At 50.8% G+C, this 26642-nt stretch overlaps 1 protein-coding gene across 8 annotated transcripts; it reads left to right on the top strand.

Annotated features, from left to right (window-relative positions):
• The first annotated feature begins 4542 nt into the window (after positions 1 to 4542).
• On the top strand, positions 4543 to 21798 carry ZMYM3 (zinc finger MYM-type containing 3). Of its 8 annotated transcripts, none has more exons than XM_003820134.5 (25): positions 4543 to 6936; positions 8147 to 8832; positions 9819 to 9862; positions 10176 to 10242; positions 10694 to 10988; positions 11217 to 11394; positions 11741 to 11959; positions 12251 to 12401; positions 12619 to 12734; positions 12896 to 12982; positions 13108 to 13258; positions 13514 to 13686; positions 13910 to 14075; positions 14728 to 14825; positions 14909 to 15068; positions 15323 to 15435; positions 15581 to 15755; positions 15938 to 16084; positions 16519 to 16622; positions 16942 to 17110; positions 17432 to 17583; positions 18327 to 18441; positions 18987 to 19241; positions 20078 to 20195; positions 20314 to 21798. In XM_003820134.5, exons 2-25 carry the CDS (start codon positions 8166 to 8168, stop codon positions 20504 to 20506), a joined length of 4113 nt encoding a protein of 1370 aa, XP_003820182.1. In that variant the 5' UTR covers positions 4543 to 6936; positions 8147 to 8165; the 3' UTR covers positions 20507 to 21798. The 8 variants fall into 8 exon arrangements, with proteins under 8 accessions (XP_003820182.1, XP_057157162.1, XP_054962750.1 ...); XM_057301179.2 differs by having other exon boundaries at positions 4543 to 6949; positions 14728 to 14789; XM_055106775.2 differs by having other exon boundaries at positions 6698 to 6758; positions 14728 to 14789.
• Positions 21799 to 26642: the final 4844 nt, after the last annotated feature.

The following is a 26642-nucleotide window of genomic DNA, read 5'->3' as shown; positions in this document are numbered from 1 at the left end:
AGCTGAGATTGCACCACTGCACTCCAGCCTGGGCAACAGTGCGAGACTCCACAAAAATAATAATAATAGTAATAATAATAATAATAATAGTAAGAAAGTTTGACATCCATCAATAATTAGTTAAATAAAGCATGGCACATCCAAATAATGGAATAATACACAGCCATTACAATTATGTTGTAAAACATGTGGTACAAGATTATTCCAATTTCGTAAAAATGTATATGCATTGAAAAAAAGGACTGGAATGATATACATCAAAAAGTACAGTGGTGGCTGGGCGAAGTGGCTCACACCTGTGATCCCAGCACTTTTGGAGGCCGAGGCTGAGGCAGGCAGATCACCTGAGGTCAGGAGTTCGAGACCAGCCTGGCCAACCTGGTGAAACCCTGTCTCTACTAAAAATATACAAATTAGCCAGGTGTGGTGGTACTCGCCTGTAATCCCAGCTACTCAGGAGGCTGAGGCATGAAAGTCACTTGAACCCGGAAGTCAGGGATTGCAGTAAGCCAAGATCATGCCACTGCACTCCAGCCTGGGCAACAGAGTGAGACTCAGTCTCAAAAAAAAAAAAAAAAAAAAAACTCCCTGTGGTAGAATATAAACAATTATTGCTTACTTTGTCAGACTTTCTGTGCTTTCCAAAATTTTTACAGTAAACATTTATTTATATTTTTGTAATCAGAAACAAAATAATGTACACTTAAAATGAAAGAGTCCTCATAAGCACAGGGACTGCAATTTTTTTTTTTTTTTTTTTTGAGACAGAGTTTCACTCTTTTTGCCCAGGCTGGAGTGCAATGGCGCTATCTCGGCTCACTACAGCCTCCACCTCCCGGATTCAAGCGATTCTCCTGCCTCAGCCTCCTGAGTAGCTGGGATTACAGGTGCCCACCACTACACCTGGCTAATTTTTGGTATTTTTAGTAGAGACGGGGTTTCACCGTGTTGGCCAGGCTGATCTCAAACTCCTGGCCTCAGGTGATTTGCACCTCGGCTTCCCAAAGTGTTGGGATTGCAGGCGTGAGCCACCGCGCCTGGCCAGTACTGCATTTTTACATGTTTTATAGTGCTTACAGCACTTTAAGAGTGATTTATAAATGGTAAATAACAAGTAGTAGAATTGAGTAGGCTGGGCATGGTGGCTCACGCCTGTAATCCCAGCACCTTGGGAGGCCGAGGTGGGTGGATCACGAGGTCAGGAGATCAAGACCATCCTGGCCAACATGGTGAAACTCTGTCTCTACTAAAAATACAAAAATTAGCTGCGTGTGGTGGCGTGTGCCTGTAATCCCAGCTACTCGGGAGGCTGAGGCATGAGAATCGCTTGAACCCAGGAGGTGGAGATTGCAGTGAGCCAATATCGCACCACTGCACTCCAGCCTGGCAACAGAGCAAGACTCCGTCTTAAAAAAAATAAAAAATAAAATAAAAGAATTGAGTACAGTAGTATACTACCACTGAGTATAAACTGTAACAAGGCTGAAGTATATGATAACTGTAACAAGGCTGAAAATGAGAGATGAATTGCAGGCTATCCTCTTCCCCCGAAATATTAGCCCATTCTATGTTAGAGCCTTTCACATGTGGCAGATACATACTCAAACTTACCAACTGTGGCCACTCTTGGCCTAGTCAAAGACAAAATATATATTCATTTTAAGGATACAAAAGCTCCAGTTTGGGAAATCCTAGACCTTCCATGGAACCAGATGTATTTCTCTTATAATAACAGTAACGAGGCTGGGTGCAGTGGCTCACGTGTGTAATCCCAGCACTTTGGGAGGCCAAGGCAGGTGGATCATCCGAGGTCAGGAGTTCAAAACCAGCCTGGCCAACATGGTGAAATCCCATCTCTATTAAAAATACAAAAATTAGCTGGGCATGGTGGACCATGCCTGTAATCCCAGCTACTTGGGAGGCTGAGGCAGGCGAGTCGCTTGAACCTGGGTGGCAGAGGTTGCAGTGAGCCAAGATCACGCCATTGTACTCCAGACTGGGAGACAAAAGCGAAATTTCATCTCAAAATAATAATAATAAAATAAAATAATAACAATAACCAGTATCTATTGAGCACCTGTGGTCAGGCAGGTGTACATTTCACTTAATAGCATCTCTATGAGGTATTATCTCCATTTTACATTTGTGGACACTGAGGTTCAAAGTGGCTGTATAAATACTCAATGGTAGAATCAGGATTTGGATCCTCATCTTTCTGACTGTAAAAGCCAGCCTCTTTCTATGCACATCAACTCCTTAAAAAACAAAATGTTGGCAGGGCACGGTGGCTCACGCCTATAATCCCAGCACTTTGGGAGGCTGAGGCGGGCAGATCATGAGGTCAGGAGATCGAGACCATCCTGGCTAACACGGTGAAACCCCGTTTCTACTAAAAATACAAAAAATTAGCTGGGCATGGTGGCGGGCGCCTGTAGTCCCAGCTACTAGGGAGGCTGAGGCAGGAGAATGGTGTGAACCTGGGAGGCGGAGCTTGCAGTGAGCCAAGATTGTGCCACTGCACTCTAGCCTGAGCAACAGAGCGAGACTCCGTCTCAAAAACAAAAACAAAAACAAAAACAAAAACAAAAAAATTAAGCCTGTCAGGAGAGTCGCTTGAACCTGGGAGGTGGAGGTTGTAGTGAGCCAAGATTGCGCCACTGCACTCCAGCCTGGGCAACAAGAGCGAGACTCCATCTCAAAAAAAAAAAAAAAAAAAAGGAAATACAAAATGCAGAAAGTTATTTTTATTTATATATATATATTTTTTGAGACAGGGTCTTGCTCTATCACCCAGGCTGGAGGGCAGTGGCACAATCTTGGCTCACTGCAACCTCCAGCCTTACCCTCCCAAGTAGCTGGGACCACAGGCATGCACCACTGCCCTCAGATAATTTTTTGTATTTTTGGTAGAGACAGGGTTTCACCATGTTGCCCAGGCTTGTCTCGAACTCCTGAGCTGCCACCACGCCAGCTAATTTTTGTATTTTTTAGTAGAGACGGGTTTCACCACGTTGGTCAAGCTGGTCTTGAAGTCCTGACCTCAAATGATCCATCCGCCTCGGCCTCCCAAAGTGCGGGGATTTCAGGCACGAGCCACCGTGCCTGGCCAGCCCTTATTTTTAGGTGCTAACATTTTTTCATGATTATAAAAACAATATGTGCTCAGTAGAATAGTTTAGAAAATACAAGGCTGGGAGTGGTGGCTCACGCCTTTAGCAATCCCAGCACTTTGGGAGGCCGAGGTGGGTGGATCACTTGAGGTCAGGAGCTCGAGACCAACCATAGCCAACATGGTGGAACCCATCTGTACTAAAAAAAAATACAAAAATTAGCTGGTGTGGTGGCACACGCCTGTAGTTCCAGCTACTTGGGAGGCTGAGGCATAAGGATCGCTTGAACCTGAGAAGCAGAGGTTGCAGTGAGCTGAGACCATGCCACTGCACTCCAGCCTGGGAGACAGAGTGAGACTCTGTCTCAAAAAAAAAAGTTTAGTAAATACAAAATGCAGAAAATTATTTTTATTTATATATTTATTTATTTTTTTGAGACAGAGTCTTGCTCTATCGCCCAGGCTGGGGGCAGTGGCACAATCTCGGCTTACTGCAACCTCCAGCCTTACCCTCTTGAGTAGCTGGGACCACAGGCGTGCACCACTACGCCTGGATAATTTTTTGTGCTTTTGGTAGAGATGGGGTTTCACCGTGTTGCCCAGTCTGGTCTCCAACTCCTGAGCTCAAGCAATCCACCCACCTCGACCTCCCAAAGTGCTGGGATCACAGGCGTGAGCCTCTGCGCTCGGCCTAAATTTTTTTAAATAAAAATTTTATTTACGGTCAGGCGCGGTGGCTCACGCCTGTGATCCCAGCACTTTGGGAGGCCGAGGCGGGTGGATCACGAGGTCAGGAGATTGAGACCATCCTGGCTAACAAGGTGAAACCCCATCTCTACTAAAAATACAAAAAGTTAGCCGGGCGTGGTGGCGGGCGCCTGTAGTCCCAGCTACTCGGGAGCCTGAGGCAGGAGAATGACGTGAACCCGGGAGGTGGAGCTTGCGGTGAGCTGAGATTGGGCCACTGCACTCCAGCCTGGGCGACAGAGCAAGACTCCGTCTCAAAAAAAAAAAAAAACATATATATATATATATATTTGAGAGATGAAGTCTCGCTCTGTGGCCCAGGCTGGAGTGCAGTGGCTCAGTCTCAGCTCACCACAACCTCCGCCTCCCGGGTTCAAGCGATTCTCCTGACTCCCAAAGTGCTGGGATTACAGGAGTTACTGCACCAGGCCCACTTTATTTTTTAGAGCAGTTTTGGCATCACTGCAAAATTGAGCTGAAAGTATCAAGAGTCCTTTGTACCCCTCTCCACACACAGACACAGCCTCCCTATCAACATCCTGTCCAGAGTGGTAAATTTCTTGCAGTGATGAATATACAGTGACACATTATCAACCAAAGGCCATAGTTTACATAAGGGCTTCCTTTTGGTGTTGTACATTCTATGGGTTTTAATTTTTTTAAATAAAGATTTTATTTTTTAAGAGCAATTTTAGTTTCACAGCAAAACTGACAGGTAGGTCCCGAGAGTCCCATATACCTCCTTCCCCCATGCAGTCACGGCTCCCCTGACTACCAACATCCGTATCAGAGTGGTAAATTTGTTAAAATCGATGAACCTACATTAACACATCATTACTAACCAAAGCCTGTGGTTTACATTAGAGTTAGTTCACCCTTGGTGTTTACATTCTGTATCTTTGAACAAATGTATACTTACAAGTATCCACTATTACAGTATCATGAGAGTATTTTCGCTACCGTAAAAATCCTCTGTGCTGTCTGCCATTAGTTGTTTTTTGTTTTTGTTTTTTTAATGTGGGGTTTTGTTTTGTTTGGTTTGAGACAGAGCCCTCGTCTGTCGCCCCGGGCTGGAGTGCAGTGGCGCCATCTGAGCTCGCTGCAATTTCTGCCTCCCAGCTCAAGTGATCCTCACACCTCCGCCTCCTGAGTAGCTGGGACTACAGGTGCACACCAGCACACCTTGCTAATTTTTTGTATTTTTTGTAGAGAAGGGGTTTCACCATGTTGCTCAGGCTGGTTTGGAACTCCCGGGGTCAAAGGATCCAACCGTCTTGGCATCCCAAAGTGCCAGGATTACAGGCGTGAGTCACTGCGCCAGACTTAAAATGTGGTTGTTAATGACTACATCTGTTGCATAACCAAAATCCCCTATTATTGGGCATTTAGATTGTTTCCTTATCTGTTTTAAAGAGGAGAAAACTAAGGCCCTTCACTTGACAAGTCACTTGTCCAAAGTCACCTGGCTAAAAAGTAGGCAGAACTGATATTAGAAATCTGGTCTGACTCCAGAACCCATTCTTAGGCCACCACACTGCGTCTAGAATTAATAACACACCACTTAACCCCGTTAGATCAGCTCCCCTCAACTTGAAAGATAGTGACCAGGCACCTCCACAAGCAGAGCAGCCAAGGATTCAAGTATATGTTGAGGAAGGCAGGCAATACAGAAAAAACTAGGTGGCTCAACTGAGATGGAACAAGCAGAAAATGCAAAGGGGAGGTCCAGGAATAGAAATAAACAGGAGGTAGGAGATGGGTACACAGAATGCTGGTTAAGATAAAGAGAAAGCTGGATTTGGGAAATCTAAAAGTAAGAAACTCTGGCTTTTATCTCTGTATGTAGGAGGGAGCAAAGATAACCTCAAGGCCATGTGGGGAGCTAGGAAGGATAAGGTTTCTGGGAAAAGGAATGAGAAAAGGGAGGGTAAACTCCCGAGGACTACAAGAGCAGGAGAGGCTTTGTGTGGCCAGGAGGAGAGGCCAGAAGTCAACGAGGCAGGCTAGAATAGGCACTGGATACCAAACCTTCCTGTTCCTAAGGAGACTTCCTTCCAGCCTGAGCCTCCTCTAGTAGTTCGGCTACTAAATGCTCTCAGCCCTTAGGGGCTGTGGTGGGAAGTGGGGAGCGGGGATTGTAAAGTGCTCTAACTATTAATATAATGCGGACTGAGAATGGATGCTGGCACAATTTTTTAAAGGCAGTAGGCTTAACGCTAGTGCCACCTACCCCTACTCCACTTCTCTAGCCTAACCTCAGCCACACCCACATGCTAAGGACCATCCAGGAGGGGGGAGCGTGTAGCGCGCCTGCGTGCTCGTGCGCACGAGAAGCAGAGAGGCAGAGACGGAGACAAAAAGAGATAGGGGGAGAGAGAGAAAGAGAGAGCGAGAAGAGAGAGACAGACAAGGACAGAAAGGGGGCTGGAGGAGAAAGAGAGAGAGAGATACAGAGAGAGAGAGAGAGAGAGAGAGAGAGATCAGCCCTGGTGAGGGAGGAAAACTCCATAGATAAGGGAGCTCCTGCAGGAAGACTCAGGGACAAGATCCCAGAACTTACCCTAAGACTGTTGAGAGAGTAGGGGGTAGCTTTGCAGGACCTGGTTTGGGGGTCATCAAGCAGTAACGGTTACTGCACAGGCGTTGCCACTGAGCCAGAGCCATTTAACCCGACCTGTGTGGCTGGGGATCAAGCTTCAGATACCCCATAACTCTGACTCTCAGACTGTTTTGGGGGCCCCGTGGCTGCAGACAAGGGAAGGAGGGGCACGTGAGGGCTGGGTCCCTGCCTCCCCCCATCCTCCGCTGTCACTCACTACCCCAACAGTCGCCCAGGGGGCGGGCCCCGGAGAGGTGGGGATGGGGGAGGGTAATCTTGGCAGGCGCCTGCTGCATGGCGTAGGTAGGGACTATTGAGGGGGGCGGACGCCGAGGGGGTGAACACGAGTGGGAAGCGAAGAGAGACACGGGGAGGGGGAGGGGACCGGGAACCATTTGAATGAGAGGAGGGGATCACGGGTAGAGTGGGCTCCAGGAGGTAGGGCGAGCAGGGTGTGACGGGGGCCAGACTCTTGAGCCAGGTAAGGGGAGCAGGTGCGTAGATCTGTGCTTTTTGTGGGTGAGCGCACTCGGCCCTTGGGTGGAAAGGGGACGCCGCCTTTCCCGGGGGGCCGGCTTCAAAGCTCCAGAGGCTATCTTTTCCTTCTCAACTAACGGGGCCCCGGGCGGGGGCTCAGGCGCCGTCTCTAGTGGCTGCATTCCACTCCGCAATTTCCAGGCGGCCACTGGACTGGGAGTCTCGCGCCGGGGGCCGGCGCTGTCTCGCGAGCCCCCTCCTCGAGCCAGCCAATGGGGTTGGTTGCTGGCACCGCCCGCCCGCCTGGTGCAGAGCGCTGGGCGCTGCGAGCGGCGCTGCCATTTAAAGGGGCCGCGACCCCTGTCCCGGCTGCTAGGGAGGGAGGTGGAGAAGGAGCGCGGGGCCGTCGCTGTCTGCAGTTCTAGGCTTGTAGCCTTTGCACTAACCCTGCCGCAGGTAGGGGTCGGGCCTGCTCAAGCCGAACCGAACCTGCAAGCGGGATCTTGCAGTAGCCGGGAGGCCGTGGTGTGGGGGGGGGTCTAAGGAGAGACCGTAGCTCCAAAATGTCTTCCTGTAAATGCCTGAGGTTGGGGGTGGGCAACAGGAGAAGGGAGGACTGGAGGAGCAATGGGAAAGGGGGACGGGGCTGAGGAAGTGGGCGACCTGAAAGGTAACTGGGGGGAAGGGGTTGCGAAGGGCAGTTTGTGGGGGCGGGGGAAGGGCCGAGGGAGGACCTAGCAACGCGGGGAGGGGGGGTGGGGCCAGACAGGGTGGGTAAAGACTGGGGAGCTGGGGGGCTCCTGCAGAGTGGGGAGGGAGTAGAAACTGAGATCGCGGGGGCGGGAAAGGCTCCTGGTGGCGACGGCCTTAGGAGACTCTAAGGGGGCGTTCAGCCTGAGTTGCGGGGGGTGAAAGGTAAGGGGGGAAGGGAATGGGAGTTGCAGTCGAGTAGGGGGGTGGGCGGGTAGAACGACCGACTGCCTGGCCAGTGTGGGCACGGGGCCAGGGCGGGGAACGCCTCTCCCCACTGGGGGCGCTGTATTGGGGGGAGTGGTCATTAGGACTAAAGCCTTCGGAAATGCTTGTAGATTGTGGTGGTGGGGGCTGCTCATGAGAAATCCAAGTGGATGATGGGGTGTGTCTCAGAGCCTATATAAGAAGGAATTCTGGCTAAGACCATCTCTACTGCCCCCTCTTCTACTCCTAATCTGCAGTACATATCCAGCCATACTCATGGACCCCAGTGATTTCCCCAGTCCATTTGACCCATTGACCCTGCCAGAGAAGCCCCTGGCTGGAGACCTACCAGTAGACATGGAATTTGGAGAGGATCTACTGGAATCCCAGACTGCCCCAACTCGAGGATGGGCCCCCCCTGGCCCTTCTCCATCCTCGGGAGCCCTGGACCTGCTTGATACCCCTGCTGGCCTGGAAAAAGACCCTGGAGTCCTGGATGGAGCCACTGAGTTGCTGGGGCTGGGGGGGCTGCTCTATAAAGCCCCCTCTCCCCCGGAGGTGGACCACGGTCCTGAGGGAACCCTGGCATGGGATGCAGGAGATCAGACCCTAGAGCCTGGACCAGGGGGCCAGACCCCTGAGGTGGTACCACCTGATCCAGGGGCTGGGGCAAATTCCTGTTCACCTGAGGGGCTACTAGAGCCTTTGGCTCCAGATTCTCCAATAACACTGCAGTCCCCACATATTGAAGAGGAGGAGACCACCTCCATAGCTACTGCAAGAAGGGGCTCCCCTGGGCAGGAGGAGGAGCTTCCCCAAGGGCAGCCACAGAGCCCAAATGCCCCCCCTAGCCCTTCAGTGGGAGAGACTCTGGGGGATGGAATCAACAGTTCTCAGACCAAACCTGGGGGCTCTAGCCCCCCTGCACATCCTTCCTTGCCAGGTAGGTTGCCTAATTATCTGGAGAATCAGGGCTGGGAGAGGGTGGTGGTAAGGAGGGGTGGCTATGTGCTTTGGGAAGTAATGGGGAGGAGGAGGGTGGAGAGATAAGTGTAGGGACGTGTGTGGGGAAGGACTTGGGGTTTACGAGGGAGGAGTGGGGTGGTGTGTAGAGGAAGATTAAGGAAAGTAGGGGTGGGCACAGGCTGTGGGGGAGGAATGGGGTAAGGTTTCAGGGAGCGTAGGTTGGGAGGAGTGAATTTGGTGGGAAGGGTTCCCTTTTTCCTACCCCAGTGGGCTTTTGGTGCCAGAGTCCTTCCTTCAGGATTTGGGGGAGTACACCAGGCTTCTTGGTTCTAAGACCTTTACAGCTTTTTGGTTCTAGATGGGAGTGGGATTTCTGGGTTTGATGAATGGTAACTAGGTTCTGGAGCCCCTAACAGCATAAGGATTTCAGCAGAGCGATAGAAATGCAGGGTCTAGGACTGCGTCTCTGATAGGGGAGGGACAACCTTGACTTGAGAGGCTCTAGTGTCTCCCCTCTTCTGCCTAGTGGTGTGCCTCTATCAGGCTGTGACGAGGGTCTTAGGGCTTATATAACCACCCGAATCCAGGGGAAGCTACCCATACACTGATGCTTCCTTTTCCTTTTGCTACCTTTGGGTGGTTGTGTGTGTTTTTCATTGGTAAAATATAAATTCTTAATGAAAGGTATATTACCTGTGTTTCCTTAACCCCCAAGGATTGGGACAGAAAGCTGGTGGGAAGGATAGATTTTTTTTTTTCATGGAATAGCTGCACGTGCACCCCCCCACCCTTAGTACAGAGCCTGAGGTAACCCTGAGAGGGGCCCCAAGAAGCCACAGGCACTCGAGTTTTCCCTTTCAGTTTTGAGTAAGTTCTTCCCCAGGAATGGAGGCGGGGGTTGGGCCGGGGAGAGGGTGGTGAGGGCAGGCTCAACATTTAGGCTGCCTTCTGCTTCCTTTGCAGGAGATGGCCTGACTGCGAAGGCGAGTGAGAAGCCGCCTGAACGGGTGAGGGGGAGGGGATTGGAAGGAGTCTGGTTCCCCCTTAGCTCTGGGAAGGACAGACCCTTCATTTTCCCTCCCAGATGTTGTTCTGTAGAGAGTGTGTGTAAGGAGAGTTAGGAGGAGGGAGGGAGCACTAGTGTCTACTGCTTGTTGGGGAGAAAGTCCAGCCTCCTTTTCTTCCCTCCTCCTAAGGGCTGGGCCAAGGGTCCCCACTCTCCCTTCCCCCTCCCATCTTCTATCCCCCCCCAAACCCTGTACTAGTGTTAGCCTGGCCAGGGTGTCAGTTTTCCTCCCCTCCCATCTTTCCGAGGTACAGAAGAGAAGCGAGCGCGTTAGGAGAGCAGAACCTCCAAAACCTGAGGTTGTAGATTCCACTGAGAGCAGTAAGTAGGATTTGAGGAAGTGTGACCTGGGAGTTCTGGGTGTGGAAAAGGTCCGAAAGTGGCATGCGGCAGGGCATGGATCTTCTAGCTCCTGCCGTCCTGCTCCATGAAGCGCATGAAGTGCCTGTCTCTGCTATGGGTTGGCATGGGAACCAGGGGCAGTGGGGGAAATTGAAAACAAGAGCAGTGAGAATGGCGAGTTTCCTGTTTCAGCTATGCCATCTCTGTCTCCGAATCTTCTCATTTAGAGCCTCTCCCTTTCCCTCCCTGGGAGGTTACAGAGTAACCAAGGGAGAGAGACACCAAGGTCTTAAGGTACTGATGTAACAAGGGCCAGGGTGTAAAGGCCGGAACAACAGGGATCCCAGGAGAGGGACTGAACTGTTGGTCAGGGGATGGTTGGAGACCTGGTTTGGTGGCCTTTCTCATGTCCATCCCCCCACTTTCTCAGTTCCAGTGTCAGATGAGGATTCTGATGCCATGGTAGATGACCCCAATGATGAGGACTTTGTGCCATTCCGGCCCCGGCGCTCTCCTCGCATGTCCCTACGCTCAAGTGTGTCACAAAGGGCCGGGCGCTCTGCAGTGGGCACCAAGATGACTTGTGCACATTGCCGGACACCACTGCAGAAGGGGCAGACTGCCTATCAGCGCAAGGGGCTGCCTCAGCTCTTCTGCTCGTCATCCTGCCTCACCACTTTCTCCAAGAAGCCCTCGGGCAAAAAGACCTGTACCTTCTGCAAGAAGTGCGTGAGGGTCTTGGGGGCTATGCAGAGGGCAGGGATCTGGGCAGGAGTATGAGTAAGACAGAGACTGTTGGTAAGAACCTAGCAGGATGGAGCTGGGCGAGAGAGTGATGTAGGGAGAGAGTCAGAGTATTTGGCTCTGTGGTCATTGATCCTGGAGGAGGGGCGGAAGCTGAGGAAATGAGAGGGTGGTCTTGAGTGAATATTCAAACCTGTTCCCACCTCTAGGGAGATCTGGAACACCAAGGACTCGGTTGTGGCGCAGACTGGTTCTGGAGGCTCCTTCCATGAGTTCTGCACATCCGTCTGTCTCTCCCTGTATGAGGCCCAGCAGCAGCGCCCGATCCCCCAGTCTGGGGATCCCGCCGACGCTACTCGCTGCAGCATATGCCAGAAGACTGGAGAGGTGAGGACACTCAGTGGGGGCTGATTTACAGAGCCTGGCCAGCCCTGACCTGCCCCTCCCATCCTGGGGCTGCAGGGTCCAGGCCCTGTGGAAAGGGGAGTGGGGAGGAAAGGCGGCCATCATGAGGGAGCGTATTCAAGGACAGAGCTTCTCCAGGATGTGCACAGCTGGCCTTCCTTACCTCCCAGGACCTCACCATCAAGTCGGCAGCCTGCGGCGCAGGTTGGGGGGTCCCTGGGCCCACTGTCTGCTGTGAAGGTCTAGGGTGAGGTGGGGGGCTGACCTCGCATTGGGGTGGGCGGTGGTGGCCAGGCCCTAGCTCAGGGTGCGTGTATGTGTGTGGCAGGTCCTGCACGAGGTCAGCAATGGCAGCGTGGTGCACCGGCTCTGCAGCGATTCTTGCTTCTCCAAATTCCGGGCCAACAAGGGACTGAAAACCAACTGTTGTGACCAGTGTGGGGCTTACATCTACACCAAGACCGGGAGTCCTGGCCCTGAGCTTCTCTTCCACGAGGGCCAACAAAAGCGGTTCTGCAACACAACCTGCTTGGGGGCGTACAAGAAGGTGGGGCCGAGGGAGTAGTGCATTAGAGGGCTGTGGAAGGGGGTGTGGTTCTTGGGTTATAAATAAAGGTGGCTGACGGGTCAAGGGCTGGGAGAAATAAAACAAATAAAGGGGGTTTCAATTGTATCTGTTATGTTTTATTTTTGAAGCTGGCTGGTGGATACACAGGTCTTTGTTACATCATCATCTATACTTTTTTTGTATGCCTGAAATATTTCATGTTTAAAACATTTAAAAAATAAAAGTGAAGGGACAAATCCAGCCTCAGCCTCTCCTTCCCCATCCTCACAGAAAAACACACGTGTGTACCCATGTGTCTGGTGCAAGACCCTGTGTAAGAACTTTGAGATGCTATCAAATGTGGATCGTAATGGCAAGACCAGCTTGTTCTGTTCCCTGTGCTGTACCACTTCTTACAAAGTGAAGCAGGCAGGGCTCACTGGTAGGTGCAAAGCCCTCTTCTCTGAGTCCCCTGCTGGCCTTCTCTCTACCTCCCATACTCCCCTCTTCCAGAGTAATCCTTGCTGCCCGACCTCAGTCCCAACCACATCTCCCCGTGGATTTTCTGTTCGTCTCTTACACTGCCTTACACCTTCTGTGTGCTCTCTCTGTCCCTCTCTCTTTCTCTTTTCCTCTCTCTCTTTCTCTCTATGCCCCAGGCCCTCCCCGACCCTGCAGCTTCTGCCGCCGCAGCCTCTCTGACCCCTGTTACTACAACAAGGTTGACCGCACAGTCTACCAGTTCTGCAGCCCCAGCTGCTGGACCAAGTTCCAGGTACTCCAGACCCTGGACCAGGGATAGAAGGGTTTGGCAACATAAAGAGGGTTGGAGAATTGGGGTAGGCAGGCCTGGGCAGAGCAAAGAACAAGCCTGACTCCCCTTCCCCACCGCTGCACACATCTTGCCCCTCCCTTACTTGTCTTCCTTCCCTCCAGCGCACAAGCCCTGAGGGGGGCATTCACCTGAGCTGTCACTACTGTCACAGCCTCTTCAGTGGCAAGCCTGAGGTCTTGGACTGGCAGGTAAGAGCCCCACCCCCACCCACATCTTGCCACACGACCAGACTGTCTGAAGGGGTCCTTCCACTTGGCCCCTGCTGGGGCCAGATGTTACAGCTTGTCCTCCCTGCCCTGTGCCCCCACCTCAGGATCAAGTGTTCCAGTTCTGCTGCCGTGATTGCTGTGAGGACTTCAAGCGGCTTCGGGGTGTGGTGTCCCAGTGTGAGCACTGTCGGCAGGAGAAACTCTTGCATGAGAAACTCCGATTCAGCGGAGTGGAGAAAAGCTTCTGCAGCGAAGGTAAGGAGATGGGGAAGGGCAGAAGACACTATAACTCCCAGCCAGGGAGAATGGAGGAGAAGGGAGGGAGGCCGGGAAAGTGGTCCATGAGGCAGGGCCTTCTGCCCGGGATGTTCTACCCCCATCTCCCCTAAAGTTTTGGGCACAAGGGGCTGCTTAGAGAGAGGTTTCAGGTATAGCACCTTGAAAAGGTTGGGTCTCTTGCCCTTGGGTATCTGTGTCTCTGGACTCTCTTTCCTCTTCTCCTCTTTCCAGGCTGTGTGCTGCTGTACAAACAGGACTTCACTAAGAAGCTGGGCTTGTGCTGTATCACTTGTACTTACTGCTCCCAGACCTGCCAGCGCGGAGTCACCGAGCAACTGGATGGCAGCACCTGGGACTTCTGCAGTGAGGACTGTAAGAGCAAGTACCTGCTGTGGTACTGCAAGGTAAGGAGGGTCAGCATGCGAGCGAGGCGGGAAAGAGGGCAGCGGGGAGCACGGGCTGTGGTACTGAGCTCGGGGTGTGGACAGATCTCCAGGGAGGGCAGCCAGCCTTCCATCTCTAAGCTGGCCCGATCTCCAAGGGGAGGAGCATGGCTTATCCTGGGGGAAAGAAAGGGCCCAACGCATTTTAGGGAGGCAGGTCTGACCATCCTTTTGACATCCTCAGGCTGCCCGGTGCCATGCGTGTAAGCGCCAGGGGAAGCTGCTGGAGACCATCCACTGGCGTGGGCAGATCCGTCATTTCTGCAACCAGCAGTGTCTTCTGCGCTTCTATAGCCAGCAGAACCAACCCAACCTGGATACCCAGAGTGGGCCCGAGAGTCTCCTGAACAGTGAGTCCCAGGCAGGGGGTACACTCTGTTAGAGGGGGCCTGGACCTTCCTAATCCTAAGCCTAGCCCCTTTCTCCTTCCTCTTGCGTTCAGCTCATCCCTGGCCAGATAGGGTGCTAGTACTGTGAACTGTATTCTCTTTTAGCTTCCGAACCCTGCAGGTACCAGGGGAGTCTTATTCAAAGCTTCTTGGAGTTAGCATCTACTGATTGTCTATGAAATGTATATTGTTAGGGAGTGGGTGCCTTTCCTGGTAGGATGGAGCATATAGGGGTTATGGTTACGTTTCTGAGATAAGGAAATCTCAGCATAAACTCTACATTTAGTGAGACTGAAGACTGCTATTTCTAGAATGTTACCCCTGCCCCTCCACAACTCCAGGGATAACAGACTCTTCAGGCTATCTAAGTGGAAGGTCTCAAATGTGGGTTTTGGGGGAAAATGTAATGTTTCATTCTCCAGGAACAAAGAATCTTTTAGGCTGCTATTGCTGGGGCATAGAGGAGACTAGATCTGGGATGGCAAGGGGGTCAAATCCTAGAAGTTCCCATCTGTATTTGGTGTACCTGTTAATGAAGCTGTCCTGGAACAGGGGTAAGGAAAATGGAGAGCTAGTCCCTTGGATGAGAGCATTCATTTGTTTTGATCTACAGGTCAGTCTCCTGAGTCAAAACCCCAGACACCCTCTCAAACCAAAGTGGAGAACAGCAACACAGTGAGGACCCCAGAGGAAAATGGGAATTTGGGCAAGGTCGGGGCAAAAGCCAAGGGGGAGGATAATCTCAGAGGAGGGTACCGGCGGTTGGCGGCACAAATGTTCCTTTGTCTTTGCAGATCCCTGTGAAGACCCGATCAGCTCCCACTGCTCCCACCCCTCCACCCCCACCACCCCCAGCAACACCCCGCAAAAACAAGGCTGCCATGTGTAAGCCACTGATGCAGAATCGGGGCGTCTCCTGCAAGGTGGAGATGAAGTCCAAAGGAAGTCAGACAGGTGAGCCAGGGTACCTCGATGCCACAGGCTGTATTCCAGAGTCCTAGGCCTGCCAGCCCTATGTCCGTGAGCTGAACAAGGGGATTTCTTAGGTAGCTGAAGCCTCATTCATATGGTTGTCCTAGAATCATAGAGGTGTCTTTCAGCCTTTGATTCAAGGGCAGTTTTGTGACACTGAGCATGTTAGAGCTTTTGGTGGGTCAGATGTGACCAGTCCAGCAGGGTCTCTGAGAAGACCCCTTTCTTATCCACAGAAGAGTGGAAGCCACAGGTGATCGTGCTGCCCATCCCAGTGCCCATCTTCGTGCCAGTGCCTATGCATCTGTACTGCCAGAAAGTCCCGGTGCCTTTCTCGATGCCTATCCCGGTGAGTTTCCCTGCCCTTCCTGGCTGGGTCCTCCTTTCCCCTTACTCTCATCAACTGTCCCCCTTCACTCTCATCATCTGTCCCCCCAACTTCCCCCCAACTGCTGGTGTGGTTCTTGGCATTTAGTTGGGATTCGTGCCTCCAGGTTCCTGTGCCCATGTTCTTGCCCACTACCTTGGAGAGCACAGATAAGATTGTAGAGACCATTGAGGAGCTGAAGGTGAAGATCCCTTCCAACCCCTTGGAGGCCGACATCCTGGCTATGGCAGAAATGATTGCAGAGGCTGAGGAGTTAGACAAGGCCTCATCTGACCTTTGTGGTATGCCATAGATGGTGGTGACGAGGGAGACAGGGTGCTACCAGCATGTCTCTGCCCGAGGGGGTGGTATTGGTGATCTTGGTGCCTAGGAGAATGGGAGGATAGTTGGGATCAGTCCCTGAAAGCTTGTGAGGGTGCTAGCAGGAGCTTGTAACCACTGAGCCAACTTCTCTGCTTCCCAGATCTTGTGAGCAACCAGAGTGCAGAGGGACTCCTGGAAGACTGTGACCTGTTTGGGCCTGCTCGAGATGATGTCCTGGCCATGGCAGTCAAGATGGCCAATGTCTTGGATGAGCCTGGGCAAGACTTGGAGGCAGACTTCCCTAAGAGTGAGTAAGATTGGAGCCATGCCCACTGAGTATGGTAGCATTTGTGCCATCAGGAAGGGAGTGTCCCTTGTGTCCCTGAGCATGACCCTGAAAAGTGTTCATTGTGATTCTAAGACGGAAGGTTCTCACAGGGAGCAGTGCCAGAGGCACCAGGACAGGTGCACTCTTTTAGACTTCTGAGTCATGCTTTTTTTTTTTTAAATTTTTAAGCTGAAAAAAAACATAAAATTTTACCATGTTCAACATGTTTATGGTTCAGTAGTTCACATTGCTGTGTTTTGCGTTTCTGTGCCTCTGAGCATGCTTTTTGGTATAGCTTTACTGGTTCCTTTGGCTCATCTAGTGTCAAGTGGGCAAGTAGCAGGGGTGGGGCAGGAGGGCTGCAGGGTTGAGATCTTAAGAAGTTGATTTCTTCTTTCTTTCCTTTTCATTAGATCCTCTGGACATTAATCCCAGTGTAGACTTCCTCTTTGATTGTGGCCTGGTAGGGCCTGAGGATGTGTCTACTGAACAAGACCTTCCCCGAACCATGAGGAAGGTAGGGCTGGGGCTACTGTATGTACAAAAGAAGAATGGAGGCCCAAAGGGGAGATGATGCGAGAGCCAAGCCAGCAACCATAGTTTGACCTTCCCTAACCTCCTTTCTCCAACACTAGAAGTACTGAGATAAAGCCAAACTTTGCTCTCCCCCCATCTCACAAGGTCATCAAAGCTGTTCCTGGGGCTCTGTGCTATGGAAGCTTGCTGTGTGCTTACTGATGCCCCTGCCCCGGCCAGCAGTAAATATGGTGCTGACTAGCTTTCACCTTGCCTCTGGCCTTACCTCTGCCATGCCCCTGCTTTCTCTTCCCCTCCAGGGTCAAAAGCGGCTGGTGCTTTCCGAAAGCTGCTCCCGGGACTCCATGAGCAGTCAGCCTAGTTGTACCGGGCTCAACTATTCATATGGTGTCAATGCTTGGAAGTGCTGGGTGCAGTCAAAATATGCCAATGGAGAAACCAGCAAGGGTGATGAGCTGCGCTTTGGCCGTAAGTACTTGGGGATGGGGGGTGTGGGGAGGCAGGGACAGGGAGGAGGAGGGGAAAGGGGAGAAGGGGCTGGGCCTGTGATTCAGCTGAAGATGTCTAGAAGTGATAAGGGTGTGATCACTTAAGGATGCCCTGTGAAGATGGGGAGGAGTTGTAGATTAAAGGGAAATGCTGTCTAGGTTCCAGGTTAGGGGCTCTTTCTGTAATTGTTCAGGAGCTAGGCATGACTAAGGGATGAAGGGGTTAATGGTGATGGAGCTAAGTGAAAATCTCCATGTAGAGTTTTTCTTAATCCTGTCCCTGCACAACATATCACTGCAGCCAAACCCATGCGTATCAAAGAGGATATTCTCGCCTGCTCAGCTGCTGAGCTCAACTACGGTCTGGCCCAGTTTGTGAGAGAAATCACTCGGCCCAATGGTGAACGATATGAACCTGACAGTATCTACTATTTGTGTCTTGGCATCCAGCAGGTACCTCTTGTGCACCACCTCACTTCCTGTCACTCTTAACACAGCAGGCAGGGTCTAAACAGAAATGATTCTGGGTTAGGCACGGTGGCTCACGCCTGTAATCCCAACACTTTGGGAGGTTGAGGCAGGAGGATCGCTTCAAGCCAGGAGTTTGAGACCAGCCTGGGCAACAAAGTGATACCCATCTACCCAAAAAATATTTTTTTAATGAAAAAAAAAAAGCAGTTATTCTGTTGCACTCCCTGTTCCTCATCTTGTCCCCTACCTGAAGCAGGCAGCTTGCCATTAATCTCCTACTCCAAATAGAACATGAGATATCAATACTCTTCTAAAATCAAAACTGCATTCCAGGACCGTTGGCCAAGGAGCAGTCTTCATTGCTATCCAGGTCCCCTTTGTAATCTTTAAGCCCATTCTAGGAGGGGAGGGATGGGTGGAGCTGGGATCCTTGAGTGCTGGGGTAATGTTTAGTTCCCCCTGGGAGAAGTCAACCATGTATTACCTGAGAAGGAGGTGTGGGCTTCTAAAGAACATCTCCTCCAAGCCTCCTCCTCTTCGAGCAAAGCCTGAGGCGCAGAGCTGTGGGTATACCTGGGGGAAAGCACTCGAGGCCACCTAATCAAGCAACTGTTTCCCATCGTCTCCTAATGATCAACGACACCATACCTGAGGGCTTCAGCATCATTATCTTTCTTCTAGGACCTACAGTCTAGCCTTAGGTGTGTCTGTTTTTCTTTCCCCAGTACTTGCTGGAAAATAACCGGATGGTGAACATTTTCACGGACCTTTACTACCTGACTTTTGTTCAAGAACTCAACAAGTCTCTGAGTACCTGGCAGCCCACACTCCTCCCCAACAGTAAGGAACAGGGACGTAGCAACCCCTACCCCCTTTCTCCATTCTTCCAATCCACCATCCCGAGAGTCCTGTGCTGTTTGGTCTGCCACTCTTCACAAAGGGCCCGAGGGCAGGAGCGTGTAGCTGGATGCCTCAGGGTTTAGAGTTAAAGGAGCACAGGAGCGCCTGTTCTTGAACGTGAGGAGGGGATCAAGACTTAGGTCTGAAGAGCTATCTCTAGGACCAGAAAAAGATGGCCTGGGTTTGGGTGGTAAGTAAAGAAAGAAAGCAAGAAATCGTGGGACTCCTCAAGGTTTACATTTACTTGTCTACAACTTGAGGGTGATGAGAGGCGTTCCAAATGCAGGTGTGGAAAGTATATATTTTTTAAAGCCCAGTCCCACTGTGTAGTGTAGCAAGTGTAGCAAAGTGACAGTGTTTTATATACAAAGGTTACTCACCAAATGAGAATTGTGTGGGAAATGAGCAGGGCACATGGGATGGGAAGTGGTTGGGTTTGCGTAGCCACTCCCTCCTGACTGGCCTCTCCCCCTTGACCATTGTAGATACGGTGTTCTCTCGAGTGGAGGAGGAGCACCTCTGGGAGTGTAAGCAACTGGGGGTCTACTCGCCCTTTGTCCTCCTCAACACCCTCATGTTCTTCAACACTAAGTTTTTTGGGCTGCAGACAGCTGAGGAACACATGCAACTCTCCTTCACCAATGTGGTGCGGCAGTCCCGCAAGTGTACCACCCCTCGGGGCACCACCAAGGTGGTGAGCATCCGCTACTATGCCCCAGTCCGCCAGAGGAAAGGGCGAGGTACGAGGCTGCCCCCTCCCCTGTGCTTTTGCCCCTTCTCTGCCTTCCCCTTCCATGCCCTGCCATAACCCACCATACCTGCCAGGTCGGCCCTCTCCTTGGCGCCTAGCTTCCCTCTCCTTCCGTTCCTGTGTGCAGAAAGGGTAGAAACAGCCAGTCCTCCTACCTAATAGGCAGTAGCTGTTGCATAAATAAGAGGTCACCCTGTGGCCTGTTTCCCCTCTTTCCTCATTTAAGACAGTTTACTTGCTTGCCTGCTTTTTCTGGGTGGTGGACAGGTAGGAAACCATTGGGTGTGTTTGGCTGTGGGGGAGGGTAGAATGACAGGCTTTCTGTGATTCTTTGCTATCGGGCCTAACAACAGCTGCACCTTGGTTACCATTTTTTCTGTCCCTGGACTTCTGTCCTGTCTGAGTGAAGTTTCCAAGGTCCTTTCTCTGGACCCATGCTTCTACCTGGACTAATGCACAAGGGGTTGGGGTCATTGCTGTTTCTCTTTCCCAGAAGGCAAGCCCACCCTTGCAGTAGGGTCTGTTTTATCAGGTTTTTTGAATAACTTCTGAGATCACCTCTTCAAGATAGCAACTTGGGGGAGATTTTAAAGAGAGTCTTTGGCAGTGGGAACTGGGGAGGGTTGCATAACAACAGCCCGACAGGATGTTGGGTTGGCGTGGGAGAGGGAGACTGACCTCCTGACCTCTTCTTCCACCTCTCCATCTTGATGAGACTGTAATTTGTGTCGTGACGCCTTCTCCCTGTGCCCTGGACTGTGCTCTTGGATGTGGCTCATGGAGCCTGTGTTCTTAATGAGTCTGAATCATTTCCCTCCCCTATAGACATGGGTCCTGGAAAACGGAAGAGAGAAGATGAAGCCCCTATCTTAGAGCAGCGTGAGAACCGCATGAATCCCCTCCGCTGCCCTGTCAAGTTCTATGAATTCTATCTCTCAAAATGGTGAGTTGGTGGGTTGGCAGGAAAAGCGTTAGCATGGGGACCTGAGGGATCTACTTTGCCTTGGTACTGATCTTCTGTCCTGCCACCCCCACTCCCACCCCCACCCCCGATGTTACAGTCCTGAAAGCCTCCGGACTCGCAACGATGTGTTCTACCTGCAACCTGAACGGTCCTGCATCGCCGAGTCACCTCTCTGGTATTCTGTGATCCCCATGGACCGCAGCATGTTGGAGAGCATGCTCAATCGCATCCTGGCTGTGCGCGAGATTTATGAGGAACTGGGTCGTCCTGGGGAGGAAGACCTGGACTGAGCTCGTGTGCCATCCATATCCATCTTTCACATCAATGTCTGTCCTGTGGCCATGTCCCTCAGGGTGACAGGCCCAGGAACCAATGCTACTCATTCTGAAGGGCCCTGACTGCTCCTTTCCGCTCACCCATTCCCTGCCTTCTCTAGGAACCCTGGCTTTTATCTTCTTCCGTACCACTTGACAACCATGGGGCCCTGGTCTTCTGTACTCAGGGGCTGGTCTCCCAGTGATGGGCAAAAGCCAGCTTGCCCGTTTTCTTTATGCTTCAGAGTAAACCCCTCCTTCTGGGTCCAGACTCTGGGTGGAGTGTTAATAGCTCTGGTGATCCTGTTGGCTTTGGGTTTCCTGACCCATCCCGCATAGGTAGAGCCTCTTGTTCCTAGGCATGACCTAGGGAAAAACCCAGCTGCCTTCTCTGCCCTGTGCCCACTCCCTTCTCTACTCTTCCCCAGCACCACGCCAAAAGGTCTTATCTGAAAGGTAAGAAATAAACAATGAAAGCGATGAGGGGACCATTTACATAAAACACAGAGCTTAGACACTCTTCCCCTCCTCTGAAATAATTGGTTGTTGGCACCATCTCACCACCGCATATCCCTCACCCCCTCGGCAAGCACCAATCCTTGGTGCTGCCGTTTTTAAAATCTTCCAAATGCCTTTTTTTCCTCAGAGGCAGAGAATGACTAAGTACGGGGAGCAGACTCCTGTTGTGCAGACTCCTGTCCCCTTGGTTTCTGTGTTTGTCTCTCTGCCATCTTAGGTTGCCATGAGCCATGGTGTCAACATGCTTAGCCCCCTCTGTAACTGCCTCCCTTTAGTTCAATGGACAGACCTCCCAAGGCAAAAACTACCTTCTGACTTGGGTTGAGGCTGGGTTCCCCTCTATTGTTCCCCTATCATAAGAGCTAGGCCAAGCCTATGGGAGCTTGAGTCATGCAGGATGGGATCTGTGGTCAAAGGACAGGCGAGGAGCTGTGGGCGCAGGGCCTGCCGCCACTGCCTATATCTTCTCTCTTCCCCATCTTGCGTTGGAGGTCCCAGAAAACAATTAGCTTCTGGCAAAGGGGGTACCCAGTTCTTTCCCTGTTGACTTTGCTGTTTCCCAGGCTCCTTTTTGTGTTTTTATAACTGTCACCAGTTAGCCACTGTTTAAATTGTATATATTGTTCTGAGGCGCCTGGCCTGTCCCTTCAGTGAGCCATGCCCACCCTTGTGTTGTAGTGAGAAGCTGTTGTCACGACTAACCTTCTGTCTCTGAAATTGTTTGTTTCAAATAAAGAGTTAAAATTGTCTTTTGTCTTTTCTGGGTGATGGATATAGAGGAGCAACACTGGATAACTTCAAATCTCTCCAAGTGTAAACAAGTCAGGTGTTTGAGAATCGTTCTTACTTTACTGTCTTACTTTGGATCTACTGGGAATGTGGTGTATTTTTTTGTTTTTTTTGTTTTTGTTTTTGTTTTTTTTTTATAACAAGTTTCCAAACACTTAAGGAAAAAAAAATACTCACTAGCTATGTATTAAGGACCTATTATGTTTAAAGACCTAGATTACGTGCTTCAAAAAATACAAAGACTGGTTAGACCAGGATCCAATCCCCAGCAGGCTCCCAGGCTACAGGGGAGACCAAATAGTACACAATTAGTCATAATACAGGCAGAATAAAATGAATAGTGCTATGGGAGGACAGAGGAATAAATAACTCACTTCAGGTTTACAGGGAGGATGGGTGCAGTGGCTTGCGTCTGTAATCCCAGTACTTTGGGAGGCCAAGGTGGGAGGATTCCTTGAGCCCAGGAGTTCAAGACTAGCCTGGGCAACATGGCAAAACCCCATCTCTAACAAAAATACAAGAATTAACTGGGCATGGTGACGCACACCAGTAATCACAGCTATTGAGGAAGCTGAGGCTGAGGAGGATTGTTTGAGCCTGGGAGGCGAGGTTGCAATGAGCCCAGATCACCCCACTGCACCCATTCTGGGTGACAGAGTGAAACTTGTCTAGAAAACAGACAACACACGTTTATAGGGAGGCTATGTGAGGGTTTACCAAGGGAGGTGGCATTAGACCTGGGCCTCAAACACAAAGTGGAAAGGGTTGGGAGGCCACAGATGTAGAGATGGGAAGTGCAAGGCTGAGATTTTTCCAACCAAGGGGTGGTAGGCTCAGATCTATTTCTTTAGGGAGACAATCCCCAGAACAATATGAAGAATAGCGAGTGGGAGTAGGCCTGAAAGCCTGGAGATTGGTGGAAGGAGTATGGCTAAGAGGTTCTGTGGACCTCAATGGGGACTGTGGGGATAGGGAAGGGAAAAAAAGATAGATTCAAAGTAAATTTCAGGCATTTTGAAGGTCAAGTCTGCAGGATCTGATGAATCATTAGAAGTAAAGGTTCTGGGGGGGTGGCTCATGCCTGTAATCCCAGCACTTTGAGAGGCAGAGCTGATGAATCATTTGAGGTCAGGAGTTCGAGACCAGCCTGGCCAACATGGCGAGACCCCATCTCTACCAAAAACACAAAAATTAGCCAGGCATGGTGGCAGGTGTCTGTAATCCCAGCTACTCAGGAGACTGAGGCAGAATTGCTTGAACCTGGGAGGCGGAGGTTGTAGTGAGCCGAGACCATACCACTGCACTCCATCCTGGGTGACAGAGTGAGTGAGACTCCGTCTCAAAAATAATAATAATAATAAAAGGTAAAGGTTATAAAGGTTAGGGGAAAGGGAAGAATTGAGCATGAACCCCAGGCTTCTAGCCTTGATGACTGGGAGAGTGAGATGCCTTTAACCAAGATGGGTAGCACAGGGACAAGTTTTTTTTTGTTTGTTTTGTTTTTTTTCAGACGGAGTCTCGCTCTGTTGCCAGGCTGGAGTGCAGTGGCGCGATCTCAGCTCACTGCAACCTCCGCTTCCCAGGTTCAAGCAATTCTCCTGCCTCAGCCTCCCGAGTAGCTGCGACTACAGGCACGCACCACCATGCCCAGCTAATTTTTGTATTTTTAGTAGAGACGGGGTTTCACCATGTTGGCCAGGATGGTCTTGATCTCTTGACCTCGTGATCTGCCCGCCTCGGCCTCCCAAAGTGGTGGGATTACAGGCATGAGCCACCATGCCCAGCCAAGTTTTTTTTTTTTTTTTTCGGGGTGTGTGTGTGTGTGTGTGTGTGTGCTGTCAGGGATAGGAGAATGTTGCTAATAAGTTGAGATTTTTATCACATTGGTTTCAAGACTCCATTGAAACACCCTTGTGGTGCACCATGCAACATGGCACAGCAGAGAGAACACCCAGACTTGAGTTTCTAATCATAGGTCTGCCATAAAATCTTGGGCAAGACAACCTTTTCGAGCCTCACCTAAAAAATGAGTTCATATTCTGCCCTGACTTTCTCACAGAAGTGTTGAGAAGGTCAGATGAGACAACAGACCCAAAAGAACAAATATTGATGCTACACGTTACCGTATGTAGTAGGCAGTTAGAAATTCAAGTCTGAGGCTTAGGAGAGAGATGAGGTGTTAATTTAGAAGTCATCTGCAGAGCTTCTCGCTGAAGCTCTGGGAGTACACAAGGTCACTTGGGAACATAGAGTGAAGACAGAAGAGGACAAAAAACCCAAACACAGTACTTTGGAGAATGTCTCCAGTTAACCAGAGAAAGGCACTGAGAGGGAGAGACCAGAGAAGTAGGAGGAACCCCAAATCTGACAGACGCCAAAGACATAACCACCTGATGAAAAACTGTCCTTGCAGTCCAGGCCAGGATGAAGTCTTAAATAGACCTTCTCCTTCTCCCATTCACAATGAGAGAAGGGTGCCAAACTATCCACTTCCTCTTACCTTCTTCCCTTGTTGAAACAGAGAAGGGCCTGATGTCATTTGTTCAACTAGATATCTACTCTGTTCTGAGCCTCATGTTACTATGAATACAAACATGAATAAGAACCTAGGGTCAGCTGGCACAGTGGCTCATGCCTGTAATCCCAGCATTTTGGGAGGCCAAGGTGGGTGGATCATTTGAGGTCAGGAGTTCGAGACCAGCCTGGTCAACATGGTGAAACCCCGCCTCTACTAAAAATACAAAAATTAGCTGGGCATGGTGGCTGGCCCCTGTAGTCCCAGCTACTCCAGAGGCTGAGGCAGGGGAATCGCTTGAACCCGTGAGGCAGAGGTTACAGTGAGTTGAGATCGCACCACTGCACTCCAGCCTGGGTGACAGAGCGAGACTCTGTCTCCAAAACAAACAAACAAACAACAACAACAACAACAACAACAACAACAAAAACCTGGGGTCTACTCTTGAGAAGTTCCTAGTCTGATAGGGAAGACCAGGGCTGGGACTGGGTGAGGCAATTGAGGCACCTAGGGTGAAAAATGTAAGGGCACTTGTTCTCGGGGTTACATACGTACAGGGTTGGCATTTGTATGACCCCAAGAGGGAGTGCCTCCTTACATTTGCCTTCTAGGTGCCTCGACTGCCTCACCCCAGTCCTGACCCTGGGAAAGACTCACATGTCAATAAAATAGCCAAGGTAGAATGTAATTGTTTCTCACTCTTTCCCAGGAAATCAAGAAAGGTTAGAGGTGGCCGGGTGTGGTGGCTCATGCCTGTAATTGAGACCAGCCTGGCCAACAAGGTGAAACTCTTCTCTACTAAAAATACAAAAATTAGCTCAACTTGGTGGGCACCTGTAATCTCAGCTACTTGGGAGGCTGAGGCAGGAGAATCACTTAAACCCGGGAGGTGGAGGTTGCCACTCACTCCAGCCTGGGCGACAGAATGTGACTCCATCAAAAAAAAAAAAAAAAAATGAGGCCGGGCACAGTGGCTCATGCCTGTAATCCCAACACTTTGAGAGGCCGAGGCAGGCAGATCATGAGATCAGGAGTTCGAGACCAGCCTGGCCAAAATAGTGAAACCCCGTCTCTACTAAAAATACAAAAAATTAGCCAGGCGTGCTGGCGGGCACCTGTAATCCCAGCTACTCAGGAGGCTGAGGCAGGAGAATCGCTTGAGCCCGGGAGGCAGAGGTGTCAGTGAGCCTAGATCGCACCATTGCACTCCAGCCTGGGTGGCAGTGTGAAACTCCGTTTCAAAAAGAAAGAAAGAAAAGAAGGAAGGAAGGAAGGAAGAAAGGAAGGAAGAAAGGAAAAAAAGAAAGAAAGAGAAAAGAGAAAGAAGGGAGACAGGCAGGGAGGAAGGGAGAGAGAGAGAAAGGAAAGAAGGAAGGAAGGAAGAAAAGAAAGAAAGAAAGAGAAAGAAAGAAAGAAAGATTACAGAGGTGACATGGGAGCTGGGGTTTCATGAAGAGTGGGCAATAGCTTGTCAGGCAGAGTAGAGGTGCAGGGATCAGTGTGAACAAAGGCATGGAGGCATAACACAGCACCGAGTGTCTGCAGGAAAGGGTGGCTGGGCTGCAAAGAAGGTGGAGAGGACGTAGTGGAAAGGCTGAGGGTGGTGGGAGGTGTTGCTGGGAAAATAAATAGAGGTCAGGTTGTGAAAGGCATTGAATGCTATGCCATGCCACACCCTGCTAGAGTGACCAACCATCTCAGTTTGCCCAGGACTTCCCCAGTTTCAGCAATGAAAGTTCAGCATCCTGGCGAGGCGTGGTGGCTCACGCCTGTAATCCCAGCACTTTGGGAGGCCGAGGTGGGTGGATCACAAGGTCAGGAGATCGAGACCATCCTGGCTAACATGGTGAAACCCCGTCTCTACTAAAAAAATAGAAAAATTAGCCGGGCGTGGTGGCGGGCGCCTGTAATCCCAGCTACTCAGGAGGCTGAGGCAGGAGAATGGCGTGAACCCGGGAGGCGGAGTTTGCAGTTATCCGAGATAGCACCACTGCACTCCAGCCTGGGCGACAGAGCGAGACTCCGTCTCAAAAAAAAAAAAAAAAAAAAGAAAGAAAGAAAGTTCAGCATCCTGAGAATCCCTCAGTTCTGGCAAGCTGGGATGGTCATACTTTATCCTAGTCTGTCTTCCTGTTATACTTTTTCCTACAAGCAGTGGAAAGCCATGAAAAGACTTTCACTAAGAATTGGCAGGGTATGCTTCATGTTTTAAGGTGACTCTAGTATGTCTGGGGGAGATGTAGAACTGGGTACCGAAGAAACTCGAGGGGCCAGTTACAGGGAGGAAGT

The sequence above is a fragment of the Pan paniscus genome, chromosome X (assembly GCF_029289425.2).
Source record: "Pan paniscus chromosome X, NHGRI_mPanPan1-v2.0_pri, whole genome shotgun sequence".
NCBI classification, from domain to species: Eukaryota; Metazoa; Chordata; class Mammalia; order Primates; family Hominidae; genus Pan; species Pan paniscus.
The sequence above is the reverse complement of the archived record's forward strand: the minus strand, read 5'-3'. Positions and strand labels throughout refer to the sequence as shown.